At 42.1% G+C, this 12,355-nt stretch overlaps 1 protein-coding gene across 4 annotated transcripts in view; it reads right to left on the reverse strand.

Annotated features, from left to right (window-relative positions):
- DYTN (dystrotelin) overlaps positions 1-10,715 on the reverse strand; it is a 92,707-nt gene extending 81,992 nt beyond the window's left edge. Inside the window, exons 1-4 of one of the 4 annotated variants that reach the window (XM_056534208.1) lie at positions 5,090-5,275; positions 3,908-4,011; positions 907-995; positions 492-703 (exon numbers count right to left, since the gene is read on the reverse strand). In XM_056534208.1, the coding sequence (XP_056390183.1) occupies positions 492-494 (3 nt within the window). In that variant the 5' untranslated portion in view covers positions 495-703; positions 907-995; positions 3,908-4,011; positions 5,090-5,275. Of the gene's footprint in view, positions 1-491; positions 704-906; positions 996-3,907; positions 4,012-5,089; positions 5,276-5,311; positions 5,983-6,014 lie in introns of those variants that run through there. The other 3 variants (XM_056534206.1, XM_056534205.1, XM_056534204.1) reach the window with 3 other exon arrangements.
- Between the last annotated feature and the right edge of the window lie 1,640 nt (positions 10,716-12,355).

Raw genomic sequence — 12,355 nt, forward strand, 5'->3', positions numbered from 1 at the left:
GCCACTGGTCGACTCTCCCTCGCTAGATAAGCAAGAAATTTCCCATTTTTATCAAAGAGGGCAGCCTCCCTATCTACCAGTTTCTTCTGAACTCTATCTTGCTGAACCACTTATAATGCCCGCTGTGCCTTAGCCCAAGCACGTTCCCCATCAGGGGAAGGATCACGGACCACCTCCGCCTCTAATCTAATGCCCTCAGACTGCAAGGACTGCTCCTGAGCCAAGTAAATAGCCCTCTGACCTGCCACCCCAGCAATGAAAGCACCCCGAAGCACAGCCTTATAGGCATCCCATTGAACCAAAGGAAAGGACTTCCATTATGAGCCCAGTACTCATTATGAGCAACCTCCACCGCCCCAGCAACTGCACCAGACTGGAGCCAACCAGGGTGCATCCTCCAGAGCTTAGAAGAAGGACAGGGACCCACAGAGAGGGTAAGAACAATAGCTGAGTGGTCTGAGATCCCCCTACCGATGCAGGATATTTCTTACCATAGGTAGAAGATTCGATGAGGCAAAGGCTAGGTATATTCTCAAGAAGGACTTGTGCACAGAGGAGTAGAAGGAGAAAACATTATCAGTCGGATATTTCCACCTCCACACTACTGTAAGATTTAATGCCAGGCGCCAGGAGGTGAGGACGGAGGATCCCAAATCTACAGCACTGGTGCAATCGACCAATGGATCAGGATCAGCATTAAAACCTATGAAGAGAACAGGATCAGAGGGAAAAGTGAGTAACTTGGCAGTAATAACATCCAATACATCCACACGGAACAGAGGAGGAATATAGATAGACACCAACGTAAAACGGAAAGATCTAAGTGAACAATGCAGAATCACAAAACTCCCTAAATGATCATAGACTACCTGAGACACTTCCAGGGATACTAACATAGAAACAAACCTCACATAAGTAGAGTAAGTGGCATGATACCCCTTCGCAATCCAAGCCCGCTTCAATGCCAGCACCTTCTGACCAGTAACATGCATTTCCTGTAAACAAATAAAGTGGGGAGAATGATGTTTGACAAAATCAAGGCATAGGGCCTGCTTAAGACCCTGGACATTCCAGCTTACAAGCCTAAGAGACCCCATTATAGCGGAGGTCAAAGGAAAACACATGAGAATACATAAGGGGCAGAAAAAATGGAAGAGGGAGGGTTCCAGAGCATACAACCAGCAAACACACAGACAGACAGGACACACACAAAAACAAAAAGCATGAAAACAGAAAAACAGCAAATAAAACATTCCCAACAATACCCTGTCTAGCACTAATGGAACCAAGTGTAGACCTATACCCTAAACACTAACAATTAAGAGAAATGGACTTGAATTAGCTGAGTAAGTAACTGCAAAACAAAATCGCCCCCCCCCCCCCAGCAAGAACGGCCAACTCACCTAAGGCCAGACCCCCTAAAAGGGCACCTTAAGGGAACCGAGGGAGGCCCTAAACACAAAGTTTTCAGCCTACAGCCTACGGCTGCGGGAGGGGAAAACTGGGCGCTCCCGTACCCCAGCCGGATGAGGCGACCAGAGTCAAACGGTGACTTCGGTCAGCTCATTTTTGACCTGTATCCGGTTTTTTGACCGGACCTAAAACCGTAGTAGGCTCATTATAGTAAAGGGATTTCAGCGCCGGTCCAGCTGGGGTACGGGAGCACCCGGTTTTCCCCTCCCCCAGCCGGATCCGGCAACAGTTGGCTGAAAAACAAGGTGGGAATGCCGCCACAGAGCACAAGTCCCAGCAAGTTCCAACAAGAAAGGGACTCCTGGACAGCACCGCAGCTCCAACAGCCCAGCACAGACACAGCGTGCACCCGCCTGCGGCCGAGACAGGACAAGCCAGGGACCTTCAGGAGACCCACAGGGATCAAGCAGGTGAGTTATGGCTTCAGAGGGTGGTTATTTCATGGTAATTGGTAGCTGAGATAGCGGGAGCTCCGGACCACACGTCTGCTCGGGCTATGCATTCAGGCCACGCCCCCCAGGGATTTGTGATACTTAACCACTCCTCTGAGCATTATGTTATATCCAGGGTTGGTGTCAGCTCTTGCAAATCCTTTAGCGCCTCTTTGGAGGTCGTAAAAGTTACCTTCTGCCACAGGCTTATGTAATGATTTCTGGGTTTTTTAAACATAAGCTAACAAGGAATTGCTTGCAACCACTTTTACTTGTAAATGTGCAAATGTGCATGTCATATAAGTCATTGCATAACAGGAATACAGTCTTAGACTACTGAGTGCCCAGTCACAGCCTACTTCTCTGTTGTAAAAAGACACTACCTCTCAAAAGACTGCTCACTTTTAACTTTCTGTAACAACAACACAATAGTACAACTTTAATAGTAGATTACTTTCACATGGGTCAGTGTTAATAGGCCAACCGTCAACTTGTCACAGGTTAAATTCCTATTGCAACATAGAGCATACCAGATGCAACTCCACTGCCATTTAGCCCAGTCTCCAAGGCACCAATCTGTTCCCTGGGAGAACAGGCAACAACAATCTCTCTTTAGGTAAAAATAGGTATTACCTCACTGCAAACTCCCCTTTACTTACCCTAAATACGCCCCCCCCCCCCCCACTTACACACCTTCGAGCACTCCAGCATTAAAGTGTATTATTCTTGTGTCATAATGTTATGGAAATATACATGTGCCATAATGTGGAGGTACCACTGGGGGTATCAGTGGTCAGACCCCACAAACTGGGGTAGTCCAGTATTAGAAATGGGGATCTAAAGGTATATCCAAGGTATATAATATTATGATAGTGTTGTCACAAATTGTACTTGCTTCAGCATGATTTTGTGCGATTCACCCCTGAAGTTGGAAGTTGTGTAGTTCTTTAATTTTCAATGTGATATTGCTTCAGCAGCTCCCTGGCTCCTCTCTTTCTCCCAAGACAATACTTCATCTGCTGTCTCAGGAGGCTTGGCTGGATCATGAAATGTCACTGATTGTGCATCAATCTGCTGTGATATAAGATGTCCTGCAACAGCTATGCGTGGGGACCTGGAAGAAGTGCTGTGGGAGAATGTAGACATGGTGGAAGAACTGTAGCGAAGAGCTCAGGGAAAACAATGCATACTGAGCAACTGCTAACCGGAAAGTAGAACCAAGCAGTAGAAGACAGACTCCTAAATGGATTTGGGGGGGTCGGGGCTTCAGGACTGGCACAGACAGGTGAGCAATGCTTTATGCTTCTGCAGTATTTTTATATATTTTTTCCTGATGTCGGAGTACTCCCTTAACAAAATTTTGCCTCGAGATACATAGAAAAATCAATGTTGTCCAGGACTGCACAAAATATTCCCTTTTTCTTCTGAGTAACATGGAAATTACTTTGACTGTAAGCTCTGTCTTCACTGTACATATAAGAGCTGTCAGAGCACAGACCAAGTGTGGCTGGTCCATGCTGCTGATTTAAAGCAAACTTTGCAACTATAATCACTGGTTTTCTGTATAGCTAGTGGTACACTTTAATGTCTACCATCAGAAAAGCCCTTTAATGGGGTACTCTGTTGCTAGACATCAAAGGATGGGGCATAAGATGTCTCATTTCAGGGCTTCAGCCACTGGGGGCCAACCGCGATCTCCATGCAGGCACCTGGCATTCTGAACATTATGTTCAAAACGCTGGGTTTGGGAGGCCATGGTCGTGACTTCACGCCACAGCCCCTCAATTCATGTGTATGGAAGGGGGCGTGACAGCCTCTTGTTCTGAACCCAGCATCCTTTGGATAGGGGATAAGATGTCTAGCAACGGAGTACTCCTTTAAAGAAGATGCCCAGTGGGTAAAAATGTATCCCCTATCCACAGGAATAAGTTTAATAAGGAATACGTTTTTTCTGCTTACCTAATATTATTTATATGATGGCATAACACAGGTTATTGTCCTACCTGCAGTGATGCAGTTTCTGATATTTCAGGAATATGCATCTCCCCTTCCTTGTATTCTCCATATGGTTCTATACCTCCTTGTTCAGGCTGATGATTATTCATTTCTAATCAATAAAAAATAACATATTTACAGGTTATTAGAAAATATACCCAGATTTAATAGCCGCACTGCAAACTAATTGCTTTATTCTTTATGCAGGAACACTATTTGTATATTGAATAGTCAGACCTAACCTCATTTGCCTTTTTGGGTCTTTTAGCTGACCTGTTTTTTCATTAGATTTTTATGCTTATTAATTATTTGATACTCTTTTTAAGTTTCATTTCATTTAAAATATATACAGTGAAAGGTGTTTCATTTATCCTATTGGCTACTGACACCATTGCACTGAATTTTATATTACTGTTTATTGAATGCGGAATGAAGCCACTTTCTAAATAGTCTTCATAAAAAAATGTCCTATTATTTAGCTGCTGCTCAGTGAGATAAGAGAAAAATTAGTCTAACTTTCTGTTCTCCCACCTTTACAGATAGTAGCAGAGAAGCTGTTGCATTCTCTCTCCACATGAACACAGTCCATATGATTCTTTTTTGCAAAGTGACTTTTGCTTCAGTCCTCCCTGCAGCCTAAGCTGCCCTCCATATATGTTCTCCCTTCTCTCCACACATTAAGTTGCTATGTACAGCCCCCCACCACTCTGCTGCTAACAGAAAGCAGAATGTCTGTCAACATTTGATCCCGGCATTTAAAGGGTTAATGTCGGACATCGGCCTGATCGGTGATGTCCGGCATTAGCCACAGGTCCTGGCTGCTGAAGTAACCCATTTGATATTGCTGTGTGTGGAAATGTCTAAATTATTAAAATGTAATCTTATTGATCCCACAAAGTGAAATGCGGACTCAGAATGGTACAGATAAACTACAGATCATGTCACAATAAATGAGCCAAGTAATTACTCCGAGCCATATGCACTATTTTTAGAGGACTCAAAAGTGCCATATGGCATATATGGCCTAAACGGAGTTACTAGTTGACATCATTCAGGCCACTGAAATGAATGCCATCCACTGCTACAGGTGGCATGCCGTTCTCAGTGGGATGGTGACAGATACCATTCATGGAAGCCCTAATCACAAAGTGTGAACCCAGCCTTAGGGTATGTTCACATGGGAGGATTACCTGCAGGTTTCTTGCTGAGGGTTTAAGCTACAGCAGGTATCCTGTGGTGTAAAATCAGCAGCAGATTACATTATTGACCTCAAATAGATTTTCAGCCGTTAAAAATACCACTGCGAAAAAACTGCCACGGCTCAAGCTTGTAGCTGGAAACTTGCGGTTAATCTGCCTGTGTGAACATACCCTCACACAAGTTTATACTATTCACAATAAAGTCACACCTACCTCATGATCTGTGTTCACATGTTCAGGTTCTTTATTGCCTTTATTTAATACAAAGCTAGAAATGGGTTTGAAAAGAGCGTAAGTCCCAGTCTTTCTCTTATACATGTCCACCATTTATGATCTGTTTCTGTCTTTGTATTCAATAATTGCATGTTTTCACTTGGGAAATGGAGATTGAAATGGAGTGTGATTATTTGAAAAAGACAGTGGATACAGAGAAAGGGGATGTGGTCTTGATTTGGACTTTTTTTTAGAGCAGAATAGACAATAAAAGCTGCGGTTGTTATGGCCAACAACATGTTTCCGTTAGACAGCTTCATAAAACTCCCTGTGCTTTTTACATAATCTGCACAAAAAAACCTGCAGCATTTCTTCTATGTGTATTCGTACCCCAAAACATGTGATATAAGGTAACATAATTTTTTCATGCTGTTTCATTTGTTGCCATAGAAATGTATATTCAGCAAAGAGCAGAAGCAAGAAAATAAACAAAATGTAGTATATAAGAGTCTGTACGGTCTGTAAGCAATATCAGTATCAACGAGCACATTATCCTTTGATAGCCTTCAGCTACTACCAGAGCAGGAATGGACAAATGGCAACAAAAGCACTTTATACAAAATTTTTCCTAGGCAGGGTCAACCTGTTGCTATACTTTAAATTTCCATATTCTTCCGTGCAATCTGATATAACAGCCTCCTACCTTTTACTCTTGTGCTCGCTGTCTTCTCCCGTTAGTAGTGCTGCACAAATAAATAAGCAGAGATACTGATCCTCAAAGCAATAGGTTCTGCAAACAGGGCTAATAAAAAGGGGCATGAATTAGTCATGTCTGGCTTTAATAATTAAAGTAGCCTCTTTCATCTCCAATTCAGTAGATCATTTCACCCTTATTCCATAGTCATGTTATTTTTTTAAGCAGGACAATACACAAAAATTGCCAGTTGCTGTAGAAACCAAATATCACCATAGTAACATTACAGCAAACGGAGACCTTCATGTTTTAGCCTGGAAGTATAAAACCTCCATTAGATTATTAGATGCCCCCTGTACATGTAGGAGAGGGGCGTGATGATGTCAGGGTTACAAAAATGAAGCTGATCAGAGGTTAAGTGAGACACTTTAACATTAGACACACCTTTACTGTTCAGTCCAGTCTGCTTTATTGATTTTGAATTTATTTACTTTTAAATTTACAATAAAGTATTCAATTGCAATGCCACAGTGTTTTTGTCAACAACACAGAGTAACAAGTAGGCACTGCAGAAGCAAATCTATTCAGACAATTGTACAGCTCTAAATTCAAATCCGCAATAATGACCATGTGGTGCTCTGAATATTAAGGGTATATTCACACATACAGTATTCTGTGCAGATTTGATGCGCAGGATTTGAAGCTGTGTTCAGTCATTCAGTTTACATTGAAATCTGCAGCAAAAAATCCTGCGCATCAAATCTGCCCAGAATACTGTACGTGTGAATAGACCTTAAAAAAGCACCAACCAACTATTTGATAAAAGAAGGCGTATCACTTGTCAGTCATATTAAAATCTTTATTATAACTTTGTTAAAAGCAGAACAAACAAAGTGTTATGACAACGCCAGGGAGAGTTAAGTTGCAGGTGCAGGGGGCATGTGTAGAGGCGACAAACCATTTCACATCATTACAATGCTTCTTCCGGCCTCACAACTTCACTTCATGTGCAATAGGTGAGGAAATTACAATAACCTCTACAATATTCTAAAATAACAAATACTCTTAAAAACAAGTATAAACATTATATGAACAGGAAAATGCGACTTATTAGAAGCAACTAAGACCATTTCTCTCATTCAGTCCTATAGGACCTATGGCATTTAGCCTAATTATCCATTTTTTTGTTGAAGCAAGAGAGTATCACAATGACTACTAGCACTTGAGGATTTAACCCGTTCCAACCCTGAAAACAACTAAAATTTAGAGAAGTTTTTTTCATCTAAGATTGGTAGGAATGTACCAATAAAGGAGGGAGAAGTTTCTTGTAAAATAATTACAATATAATTACAAAATAAGTACAATTGGTTTTGAGGAGAGAGGACGTCATGCCGCACGCATCGGAGGGTTCCTCCTCCTCCTCCGGCCCCCTTCCCTCTCCCTGGGAGGCTGCGATCCCTCCCCATGGTGGGGAGAGAGAGCGGGCGATGGACTGGTCTATGGTATACTGAGGTGTCGGGCCATGGTCGCAGAAGGGGAGACAGAATATGGAGGAATGTGAGAAGGGCCGTGGTGAAGAGAAGAGCTGTCGGGGGAAGAAGTGGTGAAACTGTGCAAGATGGAGTATGGTGAGTGATAGAGGATAGCTGCGCCTCTCCCCCTACCTGAAGTCTGAGATGGTCAGTTCCGGGGCTAAGTGGGGCGGAGGAGAGACACCACGTGATGATGCAGTAACGTGGAAACCTCCCAGCGTGCTGCCGAGGAGTGCGCACAGCAGCGCTGCAACAATCAAGCTCCGGGCAGGACTTTTGCCTCAAAGAAGATGGGGGACATCCTTTTTGTCCAGCAATGTCTCAACTGAACAGTGCTGTATATTGTTGGAGTTAAACACATCTGAGGGGAATGCCTCCAAAACCTACCAAAAAAGATCGGGTGGGAGCAATTCCCCTAAACACTCCGTATTAACAGCATAAGGGAAAATTAAAAAGTACCTTAAGACCACCCCCCCAGTAGCCTCAAATACCCGCAACAGCAAGTATACATCTCCATCTTCATATCAGTTTAAACAAACAAATGCTATACCAGGATCAAGTTAGTCGGTTCTGATGCAAGAAGGAGACATGGGAGAAGAGGAGGAAGATCCTGGGGTCAATCCTCCCGTATTAGAAGCCATATTAACCCCTTAAGGACCAGGCCAATTTTATTTTTGCGTTTTTGTTTTTTCCTCCTCGCCTTCTAAAATCCATAACTCTTTTATATTTCCATCTACAGACTCATATAAGGTTTTTTTTTTTGCGTGACCAATTGTACTTTGTAATGAAACCTCTTATTTTACCATAAAATGTACGGCAAACCCCAAAAATTAGGGAGAGAATTTAAATGAAAACAACAATTTAGCACATTTTGCGGGGTTTCGTTTTCACACTGTACACTTTACAGTAAAAATGACATGTGTTCTTCATTTTGTGGGTCAATACGATTAAAATGATACCCATAACTGGATATTTTTATATTTTTGTACTACTTAAAAAAAAATCTTAAACTTTTTGTACGAAATCAATAATCTAAAATCGCCTTATTTTGACCACCTATAACTTTTTCATTTTTCTGTATATAGGGTGGTATGAGGGCTCATCTCTTGGGCCATCATCTGTACTTTTTATCGATACCACGTTTGCCTATATAAAACTTTTAAATCATTTTTAATAAACATTTTTTTGAATAAAATGGGACAAAAAAGCAGCATTTTTGGATATTTTTTTATGTTTACGACATTCACCGTACGGGATCATTAAAATTATATTTTGATAGTTGAGACATTTACGCACGCGGTGATACCAAATAAGTTTATAAAAAACAAAATTGTACGCTCTTTGGGGGTAAAAAGGGAAAAACTGACAATTTTCATTTTTATTGGGGGGAGGGGATTTTTAACTTTTTTTTTTTTCTTTACTTTTATGTCCCCATAGGGGACAATCTATAGCAATCATTTGATTTCTAATACTGTTCAGTGCTATGCATAGGACACAGAACTGATCAGTATTATCGGCTATCTCCTGCTCTGGTCTGCTCAATCTCAGACCAGAGCAGGAGATGCGGGGAGACAGACGGAAGGCAGGTGAGGGGACCTCCGTCCGCCATTACAGATGATCGGATCGCTGCAGCAGCGCTACGGGCAATCCGATCATCCATTTTAACTTGCACATTGCCGCAGATGCTGTGATCGGTACTGATCACGGCATCTGAGGGGTTAATGGCGGACATCCACATGATTGCGGATGTCGGCCATTACCGGCGGAACCTGCCGTGTATGAAGCGAGCACTGCTCCGATGCTCTCGGTCAGACACAGGACGTAAATGTACGTCCTGGTGCGCGAAGTACCGCCAAACCATGACATACATTTACGTCCGTGGTCGTTAAGGGGTTAAAGGAGGTCCAGCAGTCTAATCAAGCCATGGTTAATTTGAACATGCAAGTGGGAACACTTTCTTCAGAAATGTCTCTTATGAGAGACGATGTGGGTAAACAGAGAGAGGACATTAATGGAAAAATTGGTCCTCACAATGGAAAAAGGCCTCTTGGGTCTGACAGCGGAAATTAAAGGGGCATTCCAGGAATTTTTTTTATTTGAATATGCTACAGGGGCTGTAAAGTTAGTGTAGTTCATAATATAGTGTCTGTACCTGTGTGTGACGGATTTCTCACAATTCTTCTGTTTCACTCCAAAATTTATTTTTATCAGCATACAAAATGACTCACATTTTCCCAGCTTGCAATGCGGCCGAGACCTGACTCACTAGTCAGCTGATGACAAGGAGCATGTCTGCTTCAATGGATGGAGGGAGGGATCGCTTGGTGGGAGAGAGATCAATCTGCAACTAATGCAACAGCTGTAGGCACCCTGATTGAAAACCACAGGTCTTTTGATGGATGCAGCTCATTTATGTTTCAATGGGTGGGGTGGCTGATGTGTGGGATGGAGGAAAATGGTATTGTGGGATTTGTAGTCAGAAAAAGAAAAGTCAAACAGGAAAAACCAGTTCACAAAAAGCTAGCCCAAGTGTTATGGTAATCTCATGACATAGCCATTTAGCCCAAAGACAAGCGCAGATCCTTCCTAAGCATGTCCATTACTGCCTGCCAGGTACGTACTAAAATCACCTTATGGTGGATAACCCCTTTAACTCTTTGAAGAAGGAGGTGGAAAAGTTAAAAGAGAAAATTATGGACATTGAAGATAAGAATAGACGGAACAATGTCAGACATGTGGGAATGCCAGAAGGGGTGGAGGGAGGGGATATAAAATCTTTTTGTGTAAAATGGATTGAGGAAGTGTTTGGGGCTCAATGTTTCTCGGCATGGTTTGCCCTGGAGCGGGCACACAGAGTTCCATTTATTGCGCCCCCCTCCAGGCAGTCTGCCTAGGACAATACTGATTAAAATCTTTTGCTATAGTGATAGGGATATCCTGCTGAGGAAGGCGAGAGAGATGGCACCATTGACACATAATGGTTCAAAAATCTTTCCCGAGTATTCTAGAGCCACGCAATTGCAAAGGGCCTCCATTAAAGAGGTTAAGAAAAAGCTTTTTGAGGCCAAAGTGGCCTTTTCATTAATATATCCAGCTAAATTAAGGGTATCTCATAATGGGAATTTTTTTTTCTTTAAGGATTCTGCAGAGGTGCAGGAATGGATGGGCCGTGAGGGCATGGTGTAGTAGAATGAAATGTTTTTGTTATACCATAGTATATTTTACTCCTTGAATGTAAGGGGGGGGGGGGGGTTGGGGGGTTGTGAAGGTAGAAGGGGTGGGAAACTGATGTCAGGAAGAGATCTGCTGGGATGGCAGAATTGGTGAGGGGGGGGGGGGGGGGGGATGGACTCCCTGTGTGGAAATTTTTTTTTTCTTATTTCTCCCTCTCTGATTTAGATGGCACTCAGGATTATTCTATGGAACGTCCGTGGAATGGGAGAGAGACGTAAAAGAAGGGCAGTTTTTGACCATGTGGAAAAATTCCTTCCTGCAGTAATAGTCCTGGTTGAAACTCATGTAACTGCTGAAACAGAGCAATCACTGAATAGGAAGTGGCCAAGAATTGTATTACACTCAAAATTTTCTAAATTCTCCTCAGGGGTGTCACTATATTTTCATAGGAGTCTTCCGATTGATATAATTAAAAAAGCAATTGACCATCGAGGTAGATATGTTTTTGTATATGTTAAATTTAGAGAGCAAATGCTGATATTGGCATTCTTTTATGTTCCTCCTCCATTTCAGGTGGGTCCACGGAATTCTTTGCTGAAATTCTTAAACAGGAAAGAGGATATTCCGATGTTTATTTGGGGCAATTTTAATAGTGTAATGGATAAGGAGAGTGATAGGAGGAGTGTCAGGAGGAGTAAAGATCAGTTAAAATCACCTCAAACTAATTTGGCATGATTAATGGGAGAACTAGGCTGGAAAGATGTTTGGAGACAATTATATCCGACAATCGATGTGTTCTCCTGTTATTCAACTTTCCGCCAGTCTGCCACGCATAGACCTGGGGTTTTGTAATGATAGCGGTCTTCCAATGGTGAAGGATATGTCATACCACCCAATTGAAACCCAGCTTAAGGAATATTTAGATATAAACCTTGTATCAACATCGATACAAATAGTATGGGATTCCTTTAAAGCCTACATTTGAGGGCTGCTTTCTAGGGTAATATCCTATAAGAAGAAGGAATTTGTAGAATTGTAAAAAAAAAATTAAGGAGGAAGTTATGGAAGAGGAGAAGGAGTTTGCTAGGAATCCGGTACAAATTGAAAAAGTCACAAAAAAATCTTACAAAATTTTAGCAGGAAAATGCTCAACAAAAAGCCTTTTTTCGGGGACAGGAACAGTTTATTGAAGGGGCGAAACAGGGCAGTTTGTTAGCCAAATTATTGAGGATACAAAGGGGCAGTATGGATATTGGAAGTATTCTGTGAAATAGTAACTCAGCCTAAAGAAATATGGCAGAAGGTTCTTGAATGTTTTTCTAGCTTATATAAATCAGATATTAAATTCTCTGAGAATAAATGGGAGTCATTTATGGGGTGGATAAAGCTACTAAAACTTACAGAATTATTAAGGGATCATTTTGAAAGACCTATAAATCTGGAGGAAGTTAAAGCAGCTCTTGATTCTTTATCTGAAATGTCAGCCCCCGGTCCGGATGGTATCCCAGTAGGGATATATAAGGAATGGTGAAGAAATATTGTTGCATGTTTTTAATGAATCCTTTAAAGGAAAACTGTCAGCTTTCTCCCCTCGCACTAACCAGCCCTACTGGCTGGTAGTGCGGGGGACGCTGATCAGTTTGA

Source organism: Hyla sarda, chromosome 8 (assembly GCF_029499605.1).
Source record: "Hyla sarda isolate aHylSar1 chromosome 8, aHylSar1.hap1, whole genome shotgun sequence".
Lineage (NCBI taxonomy): Eukaryota > Metazoa > Chordata > Amphibia > Anura > Hylidae > Hyla > Hyla sarda.